The 26,198-nt window shown below is 42.7% G+C and overlaps 1 protein-coding gene across 2 annotated transcripts in view; it reads left to right on the forward strand.

Moving 5' to 3' along the window:
• Window positions 1-1,578: 1,578 nt before the first annotated feature.
• The window catches only part of MFN1 (mitofusin 1), a 39,146-nt gene continuing 14,526 nt past the window's right edge, over window positions 1,579-26,198 (forward strand). Inside the window, exons 1-9 of one of the 2 annotated variants that reach the window (XM_043993202.1) lie at window positions 1,579-1,706; window positions 10,174-10,295; window positions 14,365-14,500; window positions 18,604-18,766; window positions 21,139-21,263; window positions 22,076-22,184; window positions 23,103-23,210; window positions 23,915-24,068; window positions 24,190-24,257. In XM_043993202.1, the coding sequence (XP_043849137.1) occupies window positions 10,181-10,295; window positions 14,365-14,500; window positions 18,604-18,766; window positions 21,139-21,263; window positions 22,076-22,184; window positions 23,103-23,210; window positions 23,915-24,068; window positions 24,190-24,257 (978 nt within the window). In that variant the 5' untranslated portion in view covers window positions 1,579-1,706; window positions 10,174-10,180. Of the gene's footprint in view, window positions 1,707-2,163; window positions 2,295-10,173; window positions 10,296-14,364; window positions 14,501-18,603; window positions 18,767-21,138; window positions 21,264-22,075; window positions 22,185-23,102; window positions 23,211-23,914; window positions 24,069-24,189; window positions 24,258-26,198 lie in introns of those variants that run through there. The other variant, XM_043993201.1, reaches the window with a different exon arrangement.

A 26,198-nucleotide genomic window follows, 5' to 3' on the forward strand; every position in this document is an offset into this window, starting at 1 on the left:
AATAATTTGATGATTAAAAAAAAAAAGAGTAGATTGGAAGGGGTACCTAGGTGGTGCTGTAGATAAAGCACCCGCCCAGGATTCGGGAGGACCTGAGTTCAAATTCGACCTCAGACACTTGACACTTATTAGCTGTGTGACCCTGGGCCAGTCACTTAACCCTCACTGCCCCGCCAAAAAAAAAAAAAAGTCCGTCGCAGTCTCACAAAGCCCTCTATGTTAGTTCTTCCCTAGATAGTTTAATAATACTGTTTCTGCCCTGCTGAAATTCACCAACCCGAATTCCACACTTCCTTACAAGTTCAGTTCAAATCTTTACTCCATAAAGTCTTTTTCAGCCACCCCCACCCATAGTGATATTTAAAAATCTTAGGATTTCTAAAAGTACACATTTCTATCACACAATCTAGAACTCTTTTTATTCTTCCCCCTATTAGATTGTAAGCTCCTTGGAGCAAGGATATGTATTATGATTATTTTTTTTTGTGAGGCAATTGGGGTTAAGTGACTTGCCCAGGGTCACACAGGGATATGTATTATTTTTATCCCTGATAGCAATGAGTCCCTCCTTAACCATTTGGGGTTTATTAATGTGATTAAAATTTCCTTTACAATGAACTCTGGGATGGCTAATTTGTTTGCTTGAATAAAAAAGATTATTCTTATGTAATAAAACCTTTCAAGCTATCACATTCCTAGCATGCTGGGAATGAAGATGTAACTCAATCGCGAACTCTAGAACTCCGGGTGTGTGAAAGAGAAAGTTAAATAAAAGTGCTTTGAATTCTCGTTGGGGAAAAGGAGCAGGTCCACCCTTTTCTTCCCGGACCTCAGGGTACGTATTTTTTAAATTTGCATTTCTTAAGTAATTAAGCAGGGTTGTTTTTTTTTTTTAAGGTTAAGGCCGGAGAGAAACGAGCTTTTAAAATATAACATCTAGACCGAAAAGTTCAAATTCTTTTCTTATGGGGAGTAATTCATAGTTAATAGAAAAAGCTAGTTACTTATTTCCTGTTTTCTTCTATTTACCCGGCTCACCAGAACCGATTATTGAGTTCGGAGCCATTCCTACAGTATTTTCAAATTAGGGAATTGTATTGAATTTGGTTGAACAAGCCTTTCCGATGACATTCAACTTCTGAAGGTGCATTTTTTAGAGGCTGGCTTTTCTGGAAGACTAACTGCATAAAGTTAAAAGGGATGGAACATTCCCTTCATGAGCTAGTAAATTGAATTTTCCTCAACATAACATTTTTGGATTAAACAAAAAATCCAAATTATTTTCCTGGAAAGTGGGGCGGTGTGTAGCACATTTGTTACGCCGGCAATCGATCAGCTTAACATCTGTGGGGAAGATGTCCGAGTGTCTGGAGCTTACAGAGGCTGGGGCCAAGCTGACCTGCCTTCGAGGCTCAGTTTAGCACCCCCTCCTCCAAGAGTCTTCGGGTCTCCCCCTCACCCCACCCCCTCACTCCCGGCCATAAGTCCAGCAGAGACCGGGCTGCTCTGTGTCTCCTCCCCTCCCTCCCCCTTCTGAAGGCCGGGATGGTTCCCAGGATCACAGACTGAAGGCTGGCAGGGACCCAAGCGGGCCAACCCCTTCCTGTAGCCGACGAGGAAACTCAGAGGTCAGGCGAGCGGCTCAAGGTCAGCCTCCCGGCCCGGGGGCTCCAAGGTCGGCCCCCCTCCTGGGCCCCGGCTTCAAGGTAGGGGCCGTCACGTGCCCGAGGCATCAGGCTCGTTCTAGGGGAAGTCCCGGGGGTACGGAAGGCACGAGAAACTTTCTAATAATTAGAAGAGCGAGTGCTTCCGTAGGTGGTGAGTTCGCGGACTCTGGAAGGATCCAAGGCGAGGGGGGTTTGGGTAAAAAGGAGTCTCTTTCGGGCGATCGCCGAGGTTCCCTCTAACTCCGCCCCGGAATCGCCCTGTGATTTGGTCTCGGCGTTCGCTCGCATGACGTCAGGGTCGTCCTCGGTCAGGGTCACCTGGCAGAGTCCCACCCGGGTCACCTGCTCGAGGAGACGCTGCCCTTTTTTCCGCCCTCAACAAACATGGCGACCAGAGACACACGCACTTCCGGCGGTATGGCCACCTAGAGCCCAGGCCGGGGTGGTGGGCCCCGGAAGCCGCCCCGCCCCTTCCGGCCGTCGCCCCGCCCGAGGTCTCCTCCCCTGCCCCGCCCCCTGGTCCGGCCTCGCCTTCTCCCCGCGCGGGACGATGAGGCTAAACGGGACCCCTGAGGCAGCGCCGCTGCGGTTACCGGGTTGCGAGTAGGACCGTGCGAGCCTCCGCAGGTGAGGCACCGTCGCCGTGCCCCGTCCCCGATTCCCCGTAGCGGCCGCAGCTGCCCCGTGACAGGCCCCTGGCTGCCCCTCTGCCGGCGGCTCCCGCCGCCGTCCCGGGTGGGAATGGGGTAGGAAAAGGGCCGGGTCACCCGGGCGGGGGTGCGCTTCGGGTCGGCCGTTGGGGCCTGAGCCGGCCCGGATCCCCTCCCGGGCCGGGCCGCCCCGCCGTGGCCGGGGCTTGGCTTGCTCGATGAGCTCCCCCGCCGGCGGCGTCGCGGAAGAGTCGTGGGATCCTGGGCCGGGAGCTGCGAGAGGCTTCGAGGTCCTGGGACGGCGGCCCGGGTCCGGGGAGGCCCGGGTCCGGGGAGGCCCGGGAGGCAGAGCTGGGACTTGAATCCAGCTCCCACGGGCACACAGTAGGCGCTCTATAAATGCTCATTCCAGCCTAAAGTCGCGGCGAGTATCTGGAGCTCCGGTCCCCGGGGGTGGGGGGTTAAGCGCTGCGGGCTTGTTCCGGACCCTGCCTGCTGTGTTATCCGAAAAGACGTACGCGGGGCCGGTCAGGCCCTCCTCTGGTGGGTTAGACCTAGTGAAGTGACTGGTCCAGGGTCACACAGCCGGGCCGCGCCTGAGGGCCAGGGCTTCCTACGCTATCCTCTGGGCCACCTAGCTGTCTCCTGCCGGGAGGGTTAGCAGGCACTCAATAATGACCAGTACAGCCAGCATTTACAATGCTCTTTTGTAAATCGCTTTACTTGTTGTCTCATTCTACCCTCGAAAAACCCTAGGGCGGCTGGTGCTGTTATCCTCCTCCTTTTAGAGATGAGGAATCAGAGACTGATTAAGTTAACCCACCCGGGGTCCCACTGCTAGTACGTGTGGGAGGCAGGAATTTAATTTAGATCTTCCTGACTTAGCTATGCACTTAACAAATGTTTTTGATTTGATTTAAAAAGTTCCTTAGCTCTAACGCTTAACCACCTGAAAGACTCTAGGCAAGACCCTTAACCTCTTTGGTTGTTTCTTATCCGTAAAGGGGTTTGGACTACTTGATCTCTTAGGTTCCGGATCTAAATCTGGGATGCTTTTCCAACTCTGAGGATTTGCTCCATCTCTTTCCTATGTTCACACGGTTTTCTCCAGCTCTTATAACTCTGCTGCCCCGACTTGGTTCTGCTCTTGTGTTGTTACCTTCTATGGAAAGCCTTTTCCTTATCCCCTGGGGTTAGTAAGTGAATCCGTATTTATTTAAGGAGAAAGTGTTTACGTATTCTCCTCTTTCTCCCTTCCCCCAGAAAAATGTAAGTTTCTTGAGGACAGGGACTACCTTTCTCTTTGAATGACCAATTCTTTGCTTATCTATGCATCCTAATAAGAATGCGTGTTGGGAAGATTTCTCTAATACCAATTGAGTCTATAACCACTTAGAGCAGTTCTCTCTCCTTCAGAACTTCATCTCTTTGTTGAAGGGATGGTGAAGGACTGTCTTTTCTAACTTTATCTGTCTCTGTGGTTTTGTTTTGTTTTTTTTAATTCCTCTCTGCTCATGCTCTGCTGCCCAGAATTAGACTGAGTGGCAGTGATTTGCCCTTGGTGACTTTTCAATGGAAAGAAGCCAAGAGAGTCTTTTTACATTCCTTGAAGCAGTTAATGGCCTGGCTCTAAACCTCAGTACTTCTTTTTGCCCTACCCGTCCTTGGTTTTTTGTAACAAAAATGAATGCCATTTGTCTTCCTGTGTTACTTCTAGGGCTCAGGAATCATTTTGTAAGACTTCTCTCTAGGCAGGCCCTGTCCCCTTTCAAAAACTTTGTGAATAAGTTATTGTTTACCAACTTGTTTTCCCCATATAGTGACAACATAATTAAAATAGATTCTTATCACTATTAAAGGGGTATAGTAGAAAATTTATGTGAGAATTAGTGCCACTTGAAAGAAATAACTCCTCAGATTTCTCCAAAACTTCTGATTTAAAAACAAATGTCTTTAAAAAGAAAAGGTTTTAACAACTTTCCCTCTCTCAGTTCCATTAGGAGAGAAATCAGTAGCATTGGAAAGCAAAATCCTTTATAAAAAATAGAGGACTTGGAGCTAGGTGGTTCAGTGGATAGAGCACCGGCCCTGGATTCAGGAGTACCTGAGTTCAAATCCAACCTCGGACACTTAACACTTTACTAGCTGTGTGACCCTGGGCAAGTCACTTAACCCCGATTGCCTCACTAAAAAAATAAACAAACAAAAACCTTTGTTTACGCCTAATTTAATTTAAATTCTTGTAAATTTTGACACACATTTCCTGCACTCTGAAAAAAATTAGGAAAATGTTCTCTCGAAGTCTATGTTGCTTAAGGAGAGAATAGAATCATAGAGCCAGAAAGGGACCTTAAGTATTATCCAGTATAGTTGTCACTTAACTGAAATTTCTATGACCAGAAGGACTTGTTAAACCTACAAACTAAAAAGCACTCCTTTTTCCTTGTCTTTTGGCTAGCTTCCATCTTGTCTTTCTCTTCTCATCCTCCAGTTGCTTGAGAATCTTGAGTGTGAAATTTTTTTTTTTTGCTTTACTAGTTCCTAGTGATCAGGTCAGGGCTCGACTCCTGTTGGAGCTGAAGAGAATGAGATCTAGGGAGGATGTGGTGACTTGCATGAGCAGAGCCAGGATGGGAGACCTGCTCTGCTTCCTCCTACACACTATACTATGGTGTCTTAATTGAAATCAAACTGCATATTCATTCCAGTTGTACTCCAGGACCTTGCAAAGCGCACTGGCACTTGGTAGCCAGAAGACTTGGGTTCAAATCCAGTCTCTTAACAATTCCCATCTGTGTGACCATAAACAAGTCATTGAACTTCCCTGGGACTCCATTTTTTCGTTTTTAAAATGAGAGGATTGGACTAGTGGTCAGCCTCCAAGGTTTTAATCTAGCTATGGATATTGGGTCCTACCTAATCATGGTGTGGCAGTGATCCTGAGTGCTGAGAGGCAGGCTAGCCCAGCAGATTGGAGGCTTCTACTGTTCCTACTGTCAAAGGTAGAAAGGTTACAGATGGATTGTGGGTGGGTCCTAGAGCAAGTTAAGGCAAATTGGCAGAAGCTTGTCACTGGAAGGCCTTGTAACCTAGTCCTCAAAGGGAGGGTGGAGGGAGGGGCCACCCACTCGCCTTGATGAAACCCAGGCCTTGGGTTGCATTGAAGTCCAAGAGCAACAAAGCACTGTGGAGAAGCAGAGGGCACAAGATCTTGTTTGGTGACCAGCTCAAGATGGGGTGTATAGATATGTTCCTTTGTGTTTGTTGTAAGTTGCATCCCTGAAATAAAACCTTGAGCCTCATAGGCTCTTGTTTTGCAATTCACTTTTGCACTAAAATTTCCTATTGCAACCTCAGTAAACTCCAGTGGTTCCCTATTCCCCAGGATCAGGCAAGCTATCAGAAAGTTTATTAAGCACTTACTATGTGCCAGAAACTGTTTAGTCCTTGGGATGCAAATCCAAGCAAAAAGAAGGACCAACCCTACCCTCAAGGATATTGCAGTCTAATGGGGAAACCAACACCTAAAAGGGAGCTGGAAAGGAAGAATGTATAGTGTCTGGAGCTTGGTTTCTAGATGCAGAGAATTGTAAGCACAGCCTGGAGGGAATGGAAGCATGTCTGGCCTGGCTTCAGCCCCTAAATGGAGGTGAGAGAAGGAGCTTGCCAGTGGGAGAAGGGGGCTGGTCTAGGGAAGGGATCTTCCAGGGTAAGAAGGCTGCTTGGTTGTGGTGGTAAAGACTGGAGTTAGAAGCCCCAAAGAAGAGGAAATCAAAGATCATTCCTCCCATTGGTTTTGTTTTGTTTTGTTTTGTTTTTGTTTGGGTTTTTTTGGGTGAGGCAATTGGGGTTAAGTGACTTGCCCAGGGTCACACAGCTAGTACATGTCAAGTGTCTGAGGCTGGATTTGAACTCAGGTCCTCCTGAATCCAGGGCCAGTGCTCTATCCACTGCGCCATCTAGCTGCCCCCCTCCCATTGGTTTTAAAGCTTTTCATAGCATGACTCCTCCATCTTACTTTTCTAAGCTTTTTTTTTTAAACACAGTATTCTTATGATTTTGCCAAACTGGCCTTTTCTCTGTTCCTTACCCAAGACACTCTAGCTCCCATCTTAGACCTTTGTCCTGCCTGTACCCCATGCCTGGAATGCTTTCCTTCCTGTAGAAAGCCACCTCTTCCTTTTTTCTCACCATTTCCTTAACTCGCTGCACTCTGGCTTTTGACCTCATCCACTCGGTCAGTAAACATTGATATAGCTTGCTGCTGGACCCAGATGACTCCAGAGGAGAAAGTGAGGTTGGTGACTTTGCACAGCCTTGCCTCACCTAAATCCAATTCACTTGTAAGTCATGATATCACCTCCGGATGTCATGGTCCTGGACTTTAAGAACAAAGGACAAAACAAACAATCATTTATTTAGCATCTGCTATGGGCCCCCTGGGGATATACAGAAAGGTAAGAAACAGAACCTCCTCTCAACTTACACTCTAATGGGGAGACAACATGCAAATAATTATGTACAAACAAGCCGTATTCAGGATATATTGGAAATAATCAACAGGGGGAAAGCACTACAGGTAAAAGAGGTTGGTAAAGGCTTTTTGTAGGTGGAATTTTAACTAGGACTTAGGTGGCCAGGGAATAGAGGAGATAGAGATAGGGAAGGAGGGAATTCCAAGCAAGGACAGCCAATGAAAGACAGAAAGACAATGCCCTTTCCCACCTCCTACCCCCAGTCTGGAGATGGTGTGTGATCCCTGGGCAAGTCACTTAACCCTATTTGCCTCAGTTTCTTTTGTAAAATGATCTGGAAAAGGAAACAGCAAGGAGGAGACAGTGGGTTTTACAGTATCTGGAGTGTAAGGTGTAAGAGGATTGTAAAAGTACTAAAAGGCCAGATTGTGAAGAGCTTTGAATGTCAAACCACTTCATATTTGATCCTGGAGGTGACAGGGAGTCAGTGGAGTTTATTGACTTGGGGATGGGGGTGAGAAATTATCTGACAGCTGAGTGCAGGATGGACTGCAGTGGGGAGAGACTTGTGGCAGCTGTTGTAGGCTTGGCATGATGAGGGCTTACAACAGGGCAGTAGCAGTGTCAGAGGGAGAAGGTAAATTGATGGGCCTTGTCAACAGATTGGATAGGAGGAAGGAGGAGAGAGGAGGGATTGAGGATGATACATCAATTCTGAGCCTTTATATCTGACTTTAACAGTAATAGGGAAGTTTGGAAGTTTAGAGGGAAGGATGGAAGAGTTTTTGGACGTGTTGAGTTTAAGATGTCTGTGAGATATCTAGTTAAGTGTTTAGTAGGCAGTTGGAGATGGGAGACTGGAGGTCAGGAGAGTTGAGGGGTGGACAGATGGACCTGAGAATCATCTGTATAGAGATAATTGAATCCATGGAAGTTGGTGAGATCACCATCAAGGGAGATGGTCCAGGGAGAAAGGTTCTCTATTCCTTCTCACTGCTCTCGCTCCATTTCTGTTTTCTCTCCCCCTTATTTCTGCCTCCCAGTTTCCCTGACTTTCTTCAGGTTGTAAGAAAACAATGGGCTTTGCCAATGCCCAAAGGCCCCAGCTCCAGGGGATTGATCTGGACTTAGTGGATTGACTCACTTAAAGTGAATTCAATTGCAGCCACACCTGCCTGGCCCTGGCAGGGGGGGGGGGGGGTTCTCAGAGAATGGGCTCTGACCTCAGCATAGGGAACCAATGGATTTGGCTGATGCTGGCCAATTAGCTTGAAGTAGTGTGGAAGGACCGCCTCTCCTTGGGATGCAGTTCGTCTCTCAAACAGGTTGGTGCTGGAGAAATTGAGGAAGAATCAGGCGAGGCTGGAACCCCAGGCTAGAGAGGCCTTTTCTTCACTTTCTGACCTAGGTGTTCTCCTTTTTCTAATAAATGCTTAATGCTCAAAAACTGGTGCTAAAGCTTCTAATTTCTAAGTAAACCCTACCTAGCTTTCCCTACACTTGGGACAGGAATAAGGTGACCACACATTTAATTTTAAAATGTCACAGTTGGCGACCACGAAGGGACGCTGAACCCAGACGTTGGGTAAGAAACTATCCTATTTTCATGTGCCTGTCCCTTTAAATTTTCAAATGGATTTCTTCAACATCCTAAGTGCCCTTTTTCTAACTTTAGTATAAAATCGTGTTAACCCTCATTGCCCCGCAAAAAAACCAAAACCTTTGAATTTGAATATTTTATTCCTATTTTTATTTTTACTTTTCTTTGGGTTATAGTAAGGAAAATTTTCAATTCCAAGAAAGGGATTAGAAATAGCATACCCTGCAGTATTCCCCAGGACTCTCCACTAGGAAAACTACTCATGGATTGGGATAAGGGAAGGGAAAGCTTACCAGACTGTGTTTTATGTGGCATGGCCTATTAGAGGAAGAATGGCCAAAATATGGGTCATTTGATCCCCAAACATTGAGTTTGCGAATAGTCCTGTGCTATGCACCCCCAAAATATCCACATTTACTTTATTGGGAACTCTGGAGTAAAGTGAGCAAGGAGCTGACCCAAGGGGATAAAAGAGAAGGGGGATCTGAGCCCGAGTTCGAATGTGAACCTGTTTCTCAGGCTAAAACGCTGAATGACCCAATTTCTATCCCCTCTCCCTCTATTTCCTCTATGCCAACCGCAGAAGAAAACTATGCTAGCTGCAAAAGAAAATTCACTTTTAGAGGAGACAGAAAAGCCCATTATTTTCTTACAAGTTCAAAGCTAAAATCTCTAAGAAGTCTTTTCTGATTTCCCCTTAATGTTAGTACCACCTTCTGAGATTACATCCAGTTTGCTCTGTCTCTAACTTGTTTGCACACAGTTGTTAGCATGTTGGTTTTCCCCACTGGGATGTGAGTTCCTTGAGAGCAGAGATTATTGCCTTTCTTTGTATCCTCAGCACTTAGCATAGGGTCTGACACTTTGGTTGGCTGGCCTTGCTTTGGAATCAGAAATTCAGGTACCCTCTGGTAGAAGAAGCCAGCCTTGCCCTGCCCCCATTGATGCCTCAAGATTATCTTTGTATCTGTTTGGCATTGTTACAGGGAAAATTGATGGGGGTTTGGGGTAGTGGTCCTTAAGAATTCCTCTTTAAAGAATTTCACCCGCTTGCTCACAAATCCAATTAGAATAAAATATTTTATTTAGGTGCTATGGAAAGGAAACCAAGAGAGAAGTCTTTGGACTTCTTCTTGTGGGTAGAAGGCATGGCACAGGCCTAGCTCTCTGAGATACCCATCTCCTAGAGCAGGAGACAGGCAAATAGTTTTACAGAGGACCAATGGTGGTCCGATGAGGTGATCATCTCATTGTGGAAAGTTCCCTTATTGGGGGAAGACCATCCCCACTGGTGGTGGCTGGGGGAAGTTGGGTGAGGGGCGGCTCCAGATCTCTCAAGTCTTCTCTTTCCCCCTCATGCCACAAAGACAGCAGCTACACCTAATCTTATCTCCCCAAGGGGTGGGGGAGACTGGAATGAAGTGTGGTGGTCCTGGAGCTAACTCAGTCCCAATCTGGTGCTACTTATCTCCTTACATGTGTCTGTCCTTTGGTTTAGTTTCTTAAGGAGAAGGTTCTTTGATTTACCCCAGAAAACTTCTGAGGTATGCTGGGCCCATAACAGGCATGTAACTCTAGATATCTCTTCCATTTGAGCGGAAGTTTCTTGAGGGCAAGGACCCGTTTTCGACTTTGTATCCCCTGTGCCTCACAGTGTGGTTGGTATATAATCAGTGCTGATTTCTACACCAGTAGGTGTTTTGCTTCATTAAGTGATATGATGTCTTTGTGCCTGCCTTTCCATTACTTAGCCAACTTGGAAGTATCTCTCTTTGTCACAGTTAAAAAATGGCAGAAACAACCAGTTCTCCACTGAAGCACTTTGTGTTGGCTAAAAAGACAATTACAGCCATCTTTGACCAGCTACTGGAGTACGTCACCGAAGCCACAAATTTTGTTGAAGGTCAGTTATGTAGCATCATCAGAAGCATTTTGATGATACTTCTTTATGTGAATTCTATTTCCAAGCTTCCATATATTAAACATACTCTTGTTTTCTAAGTTTGTATTGTTTCCAGCTATATTCAGAGGAGCCAATTGTTTTGCTGAAGGAGTTTGAGGATGACATTTTGAAGCAGAAGAAACTTGGATTTATAGAGACATGTCATTGAACCGATCTGGACTTCAATTTCCTTATCTGTGAAATGGAGGATAATGTGGCCGTTAAAGGGCCCTTCTCACTTTAATCTTTTCATTTAGAGCTTACAAAGGTGGTGACTCTTTATAATCCTGTTTTGCAGATGACTAAATTGAGGCTCTAAAAAGCCAATAACTTCCAGGGTCACACAACTTTTTTTTGTTTTTATAAGTTTCTGAATCCTCAGATGATAGCAGAGGAAACTGCAATAGGTCCCCATTCTGTCAAGGTTTGATTATGAAATTGACAAGAAGGTGAAATGTTTAACCAGTTCATTATAGATGGTCTTCTCGTTCACCTCAAGATTAGTATTATGTTCTTATTTTATTATGCCATTTTAGATAATATAATGAAAAGAAATCAGAAGCAACACTTTTCTCCAATGAATTACTTTGTATATTTTGCTTAATGTCCTGAATTTTGGGTAAAAAAGGCAAAATAATTTTGGTTCCTATTTGGATATTTCCCAGGTAGGTCACTTGTTACTTTGCAAATGAAACTTGGGGGATGCAGCAGGGGTCAAAATTGGGTTTTTTGATTTTGTTTTTAGTTTTAATTGTTCTGTTAGAAATTAAGGAAGTCATGGGTATGACACAAAATGGTGCATAACATGACATAACATCCAGTTGTGCATCTGTGATCTCTAAAGAATGGAGAACCGGGGCAGCTAGGTGGCGTAGTGGATAGAGCACCGGCCCTGGAGTCAGGAGTACCTGAGTTCAAATCAGGCCTCAGACACTTAACACTTACTAGCTGTGTGACCCTGGGCAAGTCACTTAACCCCAATCGCCTCACTTAAAAAAAAAAAAAAAGAGAGAATGGAGAACCTTCCCATTCCAGCTATCTCTTAGTCTTTGACAGTGCTGGGATTCCTCAAGGACGTCAGATAGATTTTTTGGATAGAGAGGGACTCCTTAATTCCATGATATCAGGAACCTCTGCTGTGATAGAAGAATCCTCATGGTGTTGGCTTTAAAAATCGATTATTTCCAGTTTGGAAAGAACTTTGGCTGCTAGTTATCTAATGACATCTTTTTAAAGAGGTCTTGTGAAGATAATGAGACAGTGAAACCAGAAAAAGGAAGGCAGGAAAAAACAAAACAAGAACATAGGTAGAAACAATCATCCACCCTAAATCAAAACCCAGCCAGTTTCTACCATTGTATTCATTATTTATGGAACTAAATGGGACATGATCAAGTCTCCCACAATTGAAACTTGCCTGAATACCCCCAGCTAAATGCCAAATCTCCATGTATATGGAGAAAAGCACAGAACAGTGACACCCTGTCTTAGGTCATTCAACCCATTTGTATGAAAGGGCTCATAGTAATGCATCCATTATGCTAGGTAGCAAATTACAAACTAAACTCTAAAGGTTCTTGTGGGGCCTTCAGAAATTTGTTGGGGGGGGAGGGGAGGGTGGCAGCCAGGTGTCACAGTGGATAATGCACTGGCCCTAGATTCAGGAGGACCTGAATTCAAATCTGGCCTCAGACACTTGACACTAGCTCTGTGACCCTGGGCAAATCACTTAACCCTCACTGCCCTACAAAAAAAGAAATTTGCTTGGAAGACTTTGAAATACATTTGAACATGAACCATCTGGCCATTGACAAATATATCCCATTCCCTGGATGGTCAGATTTCCATATATGAGTATAGCATACTCTATATAAATCTGAAGTCTCATTATTTGATCTTATTAATTATATAAGTTAAAGCAAATGTAAGTGCAGGGCAGCTAGGTGGTGCAGTGGATAGCATGCTGGGCACAGAGTCAGGAAGACTCATCTGTGACTTCAAATGTGGTCTCAGACACTTGCTAGCCATGGCAAGTCACTTAACCCCTCTTTGCCTTAGTTTCCTCATCTGTAAAATGAACTGGAAAACCACGAAAGTATTGCTAAGAAAATACCAGATGGGCTCATGAAGAGTCACATGACTAAAAACTAAACAACAAATGTCAGTACAATCACATTTATAGAAGCATTTTTTTAATTTTTTTGTTTTTTTGTTTTTGGTGTGAGGCAATTGGGGTTAAGTGACTTGCCCAGGGCCACACAGCTAGTAAGTGTTAAGGGTCTGAGGCTGGATTTAAACTCAGATCCTCCTGAATCCAGGGCCGGTGCTCTATCCACTGTACCACCTAGCTGCCCCGAAGCATATTTTTTTAAAACAAATTTTTATTGATGTAATTATTTACATTATAGTTTCTTCTAATATCCCTCCCCTTCCCAGAGAGCTATCCCATATAAGAAATAGTATTTTTTAGACAGTAAAAGAACAAGAGGAAATGTCAGCATATCTGATCAATAGTGTGACAAGATGTGCAGGGTACAACTCTTGTGTGCCGTCTCCCTCTGCAGAAGGGAGGGATGGGGCTGGGTCTCCTTTCTTTATAAATTTGCCACATTCATTTTTTATATCATAAAAGTATTATTATTTTCTAGTTACATGTAGAGATAGTTTTCATCATTTGTGTTTGTATGTGGTTTTTTGTTTTGTTTTGGTTTTTTTTTGCGGGGCAATGAGAGTTAAATGACTTGCCCAGTGTCAGACAGCTAGTGTCAAGTGTCTGAGGCTGGATTTTAACTCAGGTCTTCCTGAATCCAGGGCTGGTGCTTTATCCACTGCACCACCTAGCTGCCTCCAACATTTGTTTTTTTTGTTGTTGTTGTTTTGTTTTGTTTTGTTTTTTTTTAGTGAGGCAATTGGGGTTAAGTGACTTGCCCAGGGTCACACAGCTAGTAAAGTGTTAAGTGTCTGAGGCCGGATTTGAACTCAGGTACTCCTGACTCCAGGGCCGGTGCTCTATCCACTGCGCCACCTAGCTGCCCCCCAACATTTGTTTTTATAAGATTTCTAGTTACAAATTTTTCTTCCTCTTTTCCTTCCCTCCCCCAACTCCCCAAGACAGCAAGCAATCTCATTTAGGTTATATATGTACAATGTACAATGACATTAAACATATTTCTGCATTGCTTATGTTATGAAAGAAGAATCAGAACAAAAGGGAAAAACCTCAAAAAAACAAAAACAAAAAAAGTAGAAACAGTATGGTTCAGTCTGCATCTAGATGCCACACTTCTTTTTTTGGGATGTGGAGAGCATTTTCCATCATGAGTCCTTTGGAATTATCTTGGGTCATTGTATTGCTGAGAAGAGTTAAGCCTATCACAGTTGATCATCACACAATGTTGCTGCCACATTCATTTTTAGATTGTATGTGTGTGTTTCTGTTTACATTGTTCTTCCCAAATTCTAGTCATCGTGTATATCCTTTTCTAGGCTTGGTTTATTTCATTCTGCACCATTTATGTTGATCTTTCCAAGCTTCTCAGTATTCATTACATTCGCTATTTTGTACAGCACAGTAATATTTCATTACATTCATGTATCATGATTTTTTTTTAGCCATTTGCCAACTGATAGGCATCGCCTCTGTTTCTAATTCTTTCCTGTTACAAAAAGCTCAGCTATAAACATTTGATGTATATGGAGCCGTTGTTTTTATCAAAGACCTCCTTGGGGTATAAAACCTTGCAATGGAATCTCCGTATCAAAGAATGGATATTTTAATCATTTTATTTGCCTGATTCCAAATTACTTTTCATAATGGTCATATTGATTCATGACTCCACCAAAAATACACTAGTGTGCCTGTCTTCACACAATCCCTCCACCACTGACTATTTCCATCTTTTGTCATCTTTGCCAATTTACAGGGTGTGTGATGAGATATCAGGGCTGTAATTCTATGTAAGACCATATTTATTGTATCATTAATCTAGTAGTATGTTTTATTCTTCATACTAATCCTTTAATTTTATAGACACATATAAGAATCCAGAACTTGAACACATAGCCACTGAGGATGATCTGGCGGAAATACAGGCCTATAAAAATAAGTTATCAGTCATTGGTGAGGTGCTGTCCCGAAGACACATGAAAGTGGCATTTTTTGGCAGGTAATTATATTTTTCCTATTAAGTGTCATAGTTAAAGTAAACAAGAATCCATTTTCCTTATTATATGAAATTTCCAACTTTGGTAAGTCAAACTCTGTTCATTTTTCTCCAAGAAAAAAATAAATTCTTTTCAGAGGACTTAAGCATATAGTAGGTAATTTATATTACAATATTGGGATGTCTTTCTATAAAAATATAAATAATTTATGTTTCATAGCCAAATTTTGTATAAGTAAAATTTGCTTGGTTAGAGCCAGTAAGTATATCTGGACTTAATTCCTCTGCATGAAATATAAAACAGGTAACTCACAAATAAATACATGTGAAGTAAGATTATTTTTTTGTTTTGTTTTGTTTTTTAGTGAGGCAATTGGGGTTAAGTGACTTGCCCAGGGTCACACAGCTAGTAAGTGTTAAGTGTCTGAGGCTGGATTTGAACTCAGGTACTCCTGACTCCAGGGCCAGTGCTCTATCCACTGCGCCATCTAGCTGCCCCCTATTTTTTTTAATCTATTAAAGATATTAAGGCAGAAATTATGCTTATCTTTGAAATGAATCTAATTTAATTAGAAAGAATCTAATGTATGAGTTTAATTATTTTTTCTTCAGTGTTTATTAGAAATATCTCGCACAGTATGATGCTAGTATTTTAAGGTATTATATTTTTGGGATGGAAAGTATGGGTGTGAGGATACTCAAAAGGCATCATAGGGTGGGGCAGCTAGGTAGCACAGTGGGTAGAGCACAGGCCTTGGATTCAGGAGCACCTGAGTTCAAATATGGCCTCAGACACTTGACACTTATTAGCTGTGTGACCCTGGGAAAGTCACTTAACCCTCATGGCCCCCCCCCTCCCCCCAAAGGCATCATTACCCAGAGAAGGATGTTAATTTATTCAAAGGTATGCCCTAGCAAGGAGGACATTATTCACTGAGCTACACCTAGTAGACTGCCATGTACAGAATGTTAATATTTCTCATTCATAAAGGGATATCCTATATCTGTTTTGTCATTTGACTCTTAAAACCAAGTTAGGCAGAGCAGGTTAGACCTGTTTTACTGATGAGAACAGTGTGGCTCAGGGAGATGGTGGCTTACTTTGAGTCATGTAGCTAGGAAATGATAGAGTGGAAATCAGAGCCTGCTTTTTTTTTTTTTTTGGGTGAGGCAGTTGGGGTTAAGTGACTTGCCCAGGGTCACACAACTAGTAAGTGTCAAGTGTCTGAGGCTGGATTTGAACTCAGGTCCTCCTGAATCCAGGGCCAGTGCTCTATCCACTGTGCCACCTAGCTGCCCCAGAGCCTGCATATTTTTACTTCAAGTCATTGGTCATTCCACTGTACCACACTGTACTTCATAATGTGATGCTGAGTACCCCCATCTGTTATGGTGGAGACTTAGTGGATTGTACTCAACCAGATCTTTTCCCTTCTCAAGCCTTCAGTCACATCCTCTCCAAGTTACTTCAGGCTTTAATCTCCTTCCCCCTACTTTTCAGAGCTTATTATTACTGCCCTTTCTCTCTCTCTTTTTTTTTTTTCGGGGCAATGAAGGTTAAGTGACTTGCCCAAGGTCACACAGCTAGTGTCAGGTGTCTGAGGTCAGATTTGAACTCAGGTCCTCCTGAATCCAGGGCCAGTGCTTTATCCACTGTGCCACTTAGCTGCTCCCTCTTTTTTTTTTTTTTTAATGAGGAAGTGGTAATACTATTCCTTGCTGGAGCTAATCCCAGTGCTCTTGATCCTGTCATCTCTTAACTCCTCCAGGATCTCCTTATCAGCTCCTGCTTACATATGTCCTCAGGTCTTCCTCAGTCCTGAAAGATCCTTCCCATGACTCTATCCCAACCTTATCCCAACTTCCATCCTCTTTCTCTTACCCTTCACCCCCACACTCCCTAGAAAACTTGTTTGCAGCCAGTCACTACCCACTCCCCTCAGTCCATTGTCTCATGGTTTCTCTCCCCACAGCTCCAGTGAAGCAGCTTTCTCCGGGGTCACTAATCACCAAATGTAATTGCCCTTTTAGAAGTCCGTTTTTTTTATTCCTTCCTGATATCTTGGTACTGCCTGTACCTTTCCTTCTAGCGGCTCTTCCTGGGGCTGCTGAGATGTCCTGATGCTTCTCTCGTTTTCTCTGTGCACACTTCTCTTTGATAATCTCTTCTTCTCTTAATAGCTTCAGTTAGAAGCTCCAAGTACTTCATTCCCAAATTTAGGCTTATGCTCTTCATAGGCAAATTAGTCTTATGCTCTTCCCAAACCCTAGACTGACACCTCCATCTTTGGGTGTCCCACCAGTTCTTGTGTGTGTTTAAAACTCACCTGACCTTTGCCCTCAGCCTGGTCTCTCTCTGACAATGCCATTCTAGCTATTCAGTACAGTTCAGCAAACATTGATTCTTATTGTTTAATCTCCTCCTCCTGTCTCTCCTCACATACTTTGGATGTACTAGAGAGGAAGGTGGTCTCTGGGGGCATGGTGCCCTTTGGCCAACACAAGGAGGGGATGGAGTGCCCTTCACTCATCCTGTCTCTTCAGTCTAGCTCCTCCATGCTGCCTGAGGCAGGAGACCAAGAGTGCAGCTCACAGGAGTGCTTGTGAGGGCCCCTCCCCTTTGTCCCAGATATGAATAGGATCCAGCTGTCCAGAGGTGAAGCTGCCTTAGCAATCACCAGCTTCCACTTTGTCACTTTTCAGACAGGAGACTGAAGTGGGGGTTGGGGGGGCAAGGTCACACAGCTGTGTTAGAGCTCATGTACACGTGGGTCTTTGGGGATTGAAAAGCTGCTTGGGCTGTCTGGCATCAGGGGTGTCCAACTCCTATGAATGGGGGCCACTGAACTGTGTATAAGAATCTCTTCAGGCTGCATAGTGACTACATGTTACTGTATTTTTATTTTGTTAAATGTTTCCCAATTATGTTTTAATCTGGTTTGGGCTACACTTAGGAATGTTCTTACCTAGCCAGGAGGCTGTGGGACTAAAGACATCCAGCTAAGTGCTGGCCCTTGTGCCGCATGCTTTCAGTACAAAGACAAAATGGTCCTTTATTTTTGTGTTCTGTGGTGGGCAAGGAAGGCGGGTTATAATCCAGGAAAGGTGGGCAGCCGCGCTGGTGTTCCAGGTGAGAGGGGAGGAGGGCTTGACCAAAGGCGGCGGCCTTGTGAGTGAGGAGAAGGAGCCCAGGTGAGATCTGTTGTGGGGATTGAATTGATGAGGCTTGTCCACAGATCAGGTGTGAGGCACCTGAGAGCCAAGGTTGCTGCTGCCGTTAGGGTGAGGAGCAGTCTAGTTTAGGCAGCAAGCACTTCAGTCCCGGGCACTGGGCTAAGGGCTAAAGGCAGCCCTGCTTTCTAGGAGCTCACGGTCTAACGGGACAGACAACACGCACACGGTTACGGGCAGATAGGCCATAATCAGGATCCATCTGAGGTGGACTTTGAGCCGAGACCGGAGGGACGTCAGAAGGCACAGGGAGGGAGGATAGGTTAGGAAGAGCTTTAAAAGTCAAATAGGAGGCTTTGTATCTGGGTGTATTGAGCAGGCGGTGACATGGTTGGAGCAGAGCCTTGACAGCAGAAGGGAAGATGGACTGAGGTGGGGAGAGCTGTAAGGCAGGGAGATCCAGAAAGGTCCAGGTGTGAGGTGGCACCAGTATCAGGAGAGAAGAGAGTATCAGGTGAAGGCCTAGTCAATCAGACTAGGTCAGACCCACCCAACCAAGCAAGGAATTTCATTGAGGATCTAGGGCGGGAAGCTCCTTGTGTTCTTTCTACTCCAGCTTGGGTGGAGACAGATCCTTTTGTCTAGACTTGGGCTTCTTAAACTTTCTACTAGTGACCCCTTTTTACTCCCAGGGTATATAGGTGTGTAAGCCAGATAGACAGAACCTTCAAAAACGATGTTTATAATATCTATGTTATGAATGATAGAGGGACAAGAGTGAAAAAAGGGGGAGGGAAATCTTGCCTCTAAAACCCTTCGTACAGTTTGACATTTTGAGTCCTAATGTGTCACAGGCACCAAACACCTTGGAAGAGAAATAGCTTTTAATCTCAAAGTATTTTTCTGCTTCTCATTTTCTTGTGCTCTCGTTTCAGGACGAGCAGTGGCAAGAGTTCTGTCATCAATGCGATGTTATGGGACAAAGTTCTTCCCAGTGGCATTGGCCACACGACAAACTGCTTCCTGAGTGTAGAAGGGACAGACGGGGATAAAGCCTATCTGATGACCGAAGGATCAGATGAGAAGAAAAGTGTCAAGGTGGGTATCTTTGGGAAGTATTAGCCTTTTCAACTCTGTTCTCTCTACTTTTCTGCATTGTTGACAAGAACTAAAACTTTTTCTATAGTGGCAGATTCTTTGAATTTTTCACAAATTAAGGGTTTTTCTTTCTTTTTTTTAATCATAATAGTATTTGATTATTTTCTAGTTACAACATTTGTTTTCTTCTTAAAATCGTAAATCTTAATTTATTATTTTTTTAAATTAAAGTATTTTATTATTTTCCAGTAACATGTAAAGATAGTTTTCAACATTTGTTTTTGTAGGATTTTTAGTTTGAAATTTTTCTTCTACCCTACCTTCCCTCCCTCCTCCCCAAGACAGAAAGCAATCTGATATAGGTTATATGTACAATCACATGAAACATATTTCTGCATTAGTCATATTGTGAAAGAAGAATCAGAGCAAAAAGGAAAAACCTCAGAAAAAAAAAACCATCAAAAAGTAGAAACAGTATGGGTCAATCTGCATTCATAATCCATAGTGCTTTTTTCTGGATGTTCAGGACATTTTCTATGGTGAGTTCTTTGAAAATGTTTTGGATCATGGCAGTTGTTCATCACACAATGTTCTCCTGGTTCTGCTCACTTCACTCAGCATCAGTCCACTGAAGTCTTTCCAGGTTTTTCTGAAATCTGCCTGCTCCTCGTTTCTTACAGCACAGTAGTATTCCATTACATTCTTATACCACAACTTGTTCAGCCATTCCACAATCGATGGGCATTCCCTTGATTTCCAATTTTTTACCACCACAAAGAGCTGCTATAAATATTTTTGTTCTGTTCCTCTCAGTCTGCATCAGTTCATGTAAGTCCTTCCAGGTTTCTCTGAAATCCTGCTCATCATTCCTTAACAGCACATAACATTTGTTTTCATGAGATTTTTAGTTCCAAATTTTTCTCCTTTCCTTCCCCCTCCCCAAGACAAAAAGCAATCCGATAGAGGTTATATGTGTGCAATCACATTAAGCATATTTCTGCATTAGTCATGTTGTGAAAGAATCAGAGCAAAAGGGAAAAACTTCAAAAAAAAAATAGAAACAGCATGGTTCAATTTGAATTCAGATTCCACAGTTCTTTTTTGTTTTTTTGAATGTGGAGAGTATTTTCCATCATGAGTCCTTTGGAATTGTCTTGGATCAAGGTATTGTTGAGAAGAGCCAAGTCTATCACAGTTGATCATCACACAATGTTGCTGTTACTATGTACAGTGTTCTCCTGGTTCTGCTCACTTCATTCAGCATCAATCCACTAAGGTCTTTCCAGGTTTTTTTGAAATCTGTCTGCTCATCATTTCTAACAGCACAGTAGTATTCCATTACATTCATATACCACAACTTGTTCAACCATTCCCCAATTGATGGGCATAAAATAAGGGTTTTCAATTCTGTGCTTGGAAACCTATGCATAAATGCAACAGCACAATTTTGGATAAGCACCTATTTATATAATAAATATATAATAATCTCCTTTTTGTTGACTCTTTTCTTTTGGTCCTGACTTTTCATAATGACAGGGTACACACTTCTCCCACACAGCAGACTAGCAGCTCCTCTGGTACTTAGTCTAAGGGCACGGGGCCCTGAGACAGGCTTTCACAGCTATCAGGTATGGGAGGGTGGAATTGAACCCCTCTCTTCCTGATGCCTAGGCTGGCCCTCTAAGCTATACTTGCATATACAGCCTAAAGTTAAAATACTTAACACTTAGTCACAAAGAGGAAACTCACAGCCAGTCCTACTCATAGAATGTTTTTCTAAGTTACTGAAAATTCTGCTTAATTCTCAGGATAAATGCTGGAGTCAGGAAAGCTTCAGTTAACTGGACCCTGAAATAGCTTACACGGAGTCAGTGAAGGTGGTTTTTACCCATGTTATCTATATTGTTCTTTAGCCAGATCTCAGTATTTCTCACTTCTCAGAATCATAAAGTTCAAGTACACACACACTTTGCATTCTAGACAAAGAAATTACCCTGGAAAACAGCTAAGAAATAAATAGGAAGGGGCAGCTAGGTGGTGCAGTGGATAAAGCACTGGCCCTGGATTCAGGAGGACCTGAGTTCAAATCTGGATTCAGACATTTGACATGCACTAGCTGTGTGACCCTGGGCAAATCACTTAACCCCCATTGCCCTGCAAAAAAAGAGAAATAGGAAGACAAGGAACATTTTTTAAAAATTCAAACTTCTTATGAAAAACAAACAAAAAACTCAAACTTCTTTACCTTAGTAGAAAATGTGTATCCCACTCAGTAGCATTGCCATTTACTTTTTGAGATGTATAAGAAGGAATAGCTTACCTTGATTTCTGTTGTCCATAAAGATCTAGAATCCAGCTTCTTTTCTTTTCAGACTGTGAATCAACTGGCCCATGCTCTTCATATGGACAAAGACCTGCAAGCTGGCTGTCTTGTACATGTATTTTGGCCGAAGGCAAAGTGTGCACTATTGAGGGATGACTTGGTTTTAGTAGACAGGTAAGAATGTGGGTTAAAACTTGTTTTCTTGACTTTATCAGAGTATCATTTAATTGAGTACCTAGAAAAAGTTGACATGACTAGAAAGTGGATAGGATAAAGTATTGGGGTTTTTTGTTTTCCATTTATTTTAGGAATGAGCTCTCAACCTTGGTCCAATCTTTTTTTTTTTTTTTTTTTTTTTGGTGAGGCAATTGGGGTTAAGTAACTTGCCCCGGGTCACACAGCTAGTAAGTGTCTGAGGCCGGATTTGAACTCAGGTCCTCCTGAATCCAGGGCCAGTGCTCTATCTACTGCTCCACCTAGCTGCCCTGTGATAGAGTTTTTCAAGAAGTAGTTTACAGAACTAACTTGGTTAGATCATTGCACCTAAGAGGCCCAGATCAGTCACAGCTTTTTTCATGTCCATAGTAATCGAAATGCTTTTAAACTCCTATTAAACTGTTCCTTCAATTTCAAATGATTGTAATACATTGGAAACCATATTGAGTTTTCAGCAGTGGAGCCTGATTGTAAGCAGAACAAACATTGTGCAAATTGCAAGTTTACAGCTTATTGTAACCTAGAAAATGTCACTTTTATAGGTAGGAAAGTAATTTAAATCCTAGGGTTTAAACTGATTGCTTAGAAACCAGGTCTTTATGGAAAATAATTTTGGATGGCTTACTGTATTAAGACTACAGATGAACTGTTAGTATTTATGCACTCAGATTAGTGTGGTGGTGGTGGTGTTGTTGTTTTTAATAATTCTTTGAATTTTCACTCAGAAGTGTATTTTGTTGTATGACCATGTTCTTATTTTACCCCAATAGCCCAGGCACAGATGTCACCACAGAGCTGGATAGCTGGATTGATAAATTTTGTTTAGATGCTGATGTCTTCGTTTTGGTAGCAAATTCAGAATCAACATTAATGAACACGGTAGGACTTAAGCAGATTACTGTCTTTTAATGTGGGGACCTGTTCTGCCAGTACTTATTTTGAAAAGTGGTAGAATTAGGGGGAGAAACACAAACAACTTACTTTAGGGAGGTTAGCACCTCTTGTACCAAGAGGACTTACTTGTCTCTGGGAAAATTTCCAAGGCTTCAGGAGTTTTGTTCATCTTGACCTCATAGACCATGGTGACCCGAGATTGACAGAGGGGTCAGAGTTTGGTCTCTGGAAGTCAGAGAAGGTGAAGGCACCAGAACAAAAGCATTGCCTTTGTCTTCAGAGAAGGCTCTCTGACCACACTGGCGGTTTTGTATGTTTTGGAGCACAGCTGCTTTGCCATAAGATTTCCATTCCTTTGCCAAGATGTTCTGCAGTGTTTGAGGCAAACACTCATCCCCCTCCATTGAGACACAGATGTAGTGTTGGGTTAAGTGGAAAGAGGAGTGTAGGTAGCCTTGGAAAATCATTTTGGTTTTTGAGGGGAATTTATCACACAAGTCTAATTAGAGGTTAGTAAACCATTCCTGGACAAAAGTCAGTGTCAGGCTTCCCCACTTGACCTAGCTTGCTCTTCAACTCCTTCTGAATAGGTACAGACAGCCATAATAATAGTCTTAGGGACCTTTAGGGTATTGCTCAGGACTGTCACTCAGACAGGTGTAACACTTGTGGAAGTTCTTTATCTTAATTTCCCCATTTATGAGTTGATTTTATTAGAACATGCATGTGAAATCATTGTAGATCTTTTTATAGTAGGTGTTTAGATTTTTCTGAGTCATCCAAAATATTTCCAACAGAGTTTAGCTTTTAAATGTATATTGACTATCTTTCTATCTATCTCTTCATCTCTCGCTCTCTCTATTTGAAAAAGTGAAGGTTCTCTGTTTTTTTGGCCTCTTTTAGGAAAAACACTTTTTTCACAAGGTGAATGAGCGACTTTCCAAGCCTAATATCTTTATCTTGAATAACCGTTGGGATGCCTCTGCCTCAGAACCAGAATATATGGAAGACGTGAGTTATGTTTAATTTCTGAAGTGATTGTCAGCTCAGGAAATCTACCTGCATTGTCGGGCCGAATGTTAGAAAAGCTTTTTGGCCCATGAACACTGGTTTAGAGTAAAATGAAGTGTATATGATCGATCTGAATACGAGCCCTTTAAAGAAAAATACAGAATGAGAAGATTGGGAGATACTTTACTTTTATTTCTAAGTAGTTTTGCTTCTGGGGGTTTTAAAGAAGATGATTAAAATAATGGATTATGTTGCATTTATTTTATAAGTAGTTTTAATTTCACCTCATGCATCATCAATATCTTAAAGATCTTTTGTATTTTAATTGTAGTTTGAACATATTTCCTATTTGCAAACCTCAGCTGCCATGGAAGGGAAGTGTTTCTTGGCCTTGATGAGTTATGTTGAAGGAAACCACTACCCATTGTCCCACCGAACTTAGTATAAGATTGTTCCACGTGGGACTCTAATGTGACGGAACTTCCAAAATGTGAATTCACCTGATTTGGTAGCTCCGGAGAAAGACCACAATGGATGTTGGATGTTTTAAGTACACATTATTAACCTCTTTAGAGGAATGATCACAGAACCTCAGGGGAATGTTAAAGATGACAAATCCGATGCCAACACCCTTGTTTTGCATAGGGCCAAACTTGATTTACCATTGCTCTTCAAGTTCATGGGTTTTTAAAAACTCGCTACAGGTGCGTCGGCAGCACATGGAGCGTTGCCTGAATTTCTTGGTGGAAGAGCTCAAAGTTGTGGATCCCTCTGAAGCACAGAATCGCATCTTTTTTGTTTCAGCAAAGGAAGTTCTCAGCGCCCGGAAGCAAAAGGCACAAGGGATGCCTGAGGGAGGTAGGTGGCACTGATCAAAAAGAGTTTGATGTAGTCCCCCATGGCTGTTGGCTATTAGCATGAGCATATTGCAGATCTTGATTTTTTTTAAAAAAATCTCATCTTTATCTAACTATTACAGGTGGAGCACTTGCTGAAGGATTTCAGACAAGGTTCCAGGAGTTTCAGAACTTTGAACAAATTTTTGAGGTAGGATTTGTTTGGATTTCCATCTTCCTAGGTAGGTGGTAAAATAATATAAAACCCTTTCTGTTGTTTCCATTAATTCTTTCCAACAACCCAGTCAGTCAGTACTTGTCTTTCATAGGCCAGATAGGCCAGATAGAAGAGAGGAAGAAGCTGGGACCCAGTTAACTTGCAAGAATGTAAGAAGGGCACCTTTTCTTTCTTTTTTTTTTTTACACACTTTGAAAAGTCTGGAAGGGTCTTTTAGATAAAAGAAATATTTATTGCCATTTGTGGAGAAGCTGAAAATGATGTTTTGCATATGCTTCCTGCAAGTGCTATGGACATGAGATTTGAAAACTCCAGAATTAAAGGCCCTCTCCAGCCATGTTGGGGTGATAACACGGGTCCCATCCAGGGCCTGTTGCCCAGCATAGTGTTAAAATATGTGCTCTGAGGGGACTCAGATGGATCCCAGATAAGTTAAGAGTTAGCTTCTCTCTCAAGGCATACCTGAGATGGTTGAGCAAACTTTTCCTCTGACCTCTTGGTTAGAGAGTTAGTCATTGCTTCATTTCTCCTTCCAGCCATCAAAAGCTGTGGAATTTGACCTCCATCTTATGCTGACCATGCATAGGTAGGGTTGTGAGCTGTTTGTGTTCTTTTGCCAAACCCTGAGCTGTTGGTGAATGTAAGGACTTTTCTCCCCATATATCACTACAGTTAGAGATAGGTAGTTTGGTATAGTGGAAAGAGAGCTGGCCTCAGAGTCAGAAAAAGTCGGTGTTCCAGTATTGTTTCTGATAGTGTTTGAGGCCTTGGCAAGACATTTAAGCTCTCCTGGCTTCTTGAAGGCCGCTCTCCCAGGTTTATGGGGTGCAGAGAAGAGGGTAACACGCTGGGTTGTGGAAATCAAAAGGAAAGAGTAAGATTTTGAGTTGTAAATTTTTCTCTCTCCCTCCCTCCTCCCCAAGACAGCAAGCATTCTGATATGGGTTATACATGACATGGTAAACATATATTCACAGTAACCATGATTTGACAGAAGAATCAGAACAAAAGGGGAAAACCACAGGAAAGAAACAACAAAAAAAGGGAAAATAGTAGTCTTCAATCTGCATTCAGACCCCTTAAAGCAAGGGAGATGGACAAGAGTGCATCTGTATAGTTTAATCAGCTCAATTAAATTTTATTATAAGACTTCCCTTTACACAGAAAACCAATAAAATCAAAGGAAATGTCTACTCTGTTAGCACTGGGTACACAAACTGCATCAACTAGGTATCTGAAAAGGAGAAAAGGCAGAACATTTCTTCAGGTGTACATGGTTATACTGTGGCAGGTGAGAAATGAAATGACTGAGGAAACAAAGGTTCAGTCTTCCCAGCAGATCACTTTATTAAGCTGTGCCTGCCAATTGCATAACAAATTGGAACCAGACTGCTTCTACCTCAAATAGAGGGGAGACAGATTTAAATACATTAAAAAGAATCAAGTAAGGCCATTTAATTAAAAGCAAACAATACACCTTCTGTTGCTTAAAACCAACTTCATTGACACTTTTGTAGTGACTCTGGGTTTACCATCCAGGTTGCTTTTAGTGATCACCTGCTTTAAAAGGTGTTGGCCTTGGGGCAGCTAAGGTGGCGCAGTGGATAAAGCACCGGCCACTGAATTCAGGAGAACTGAATTCAAATCCAGCCTCAGACACTTGAAACTTACTAGCTGTGTGACCTTGGGCAAGTCACTTAACCCTCATTGCCCCGTAAAAAAACTCCCCCCAAAACAAAAAGGTGTTGGCTTCTTTGTAGTCAGGTGGGACTTAAATTTAGGCTTTTCTTCTTATATCTCTGTCTCACATAGAAATAATGTACTATTTGACCTTTGCCAATATGCCCTGTGAAATATGGAATTCCTACAATTAGAAAAAAACAGGTAGCTTTGGATGGTTCAAATATTGACATG

Source organism: Dromiciops gliroides, chromosome 3 (genome assembly GCF_019393635.1).
Source record: "Dromiciops gliroides isolate mDroGli1 chromosome 3, mDroGli1.pri, whole genome shotgun sequence".
Classification (NCBI taxonomy): Eukaryota; Metazoa; Chordata; class Mammalia; order Microbiotheria; family Microbiotheriidae; genus Dromiciops; species Dromiciops gliroides.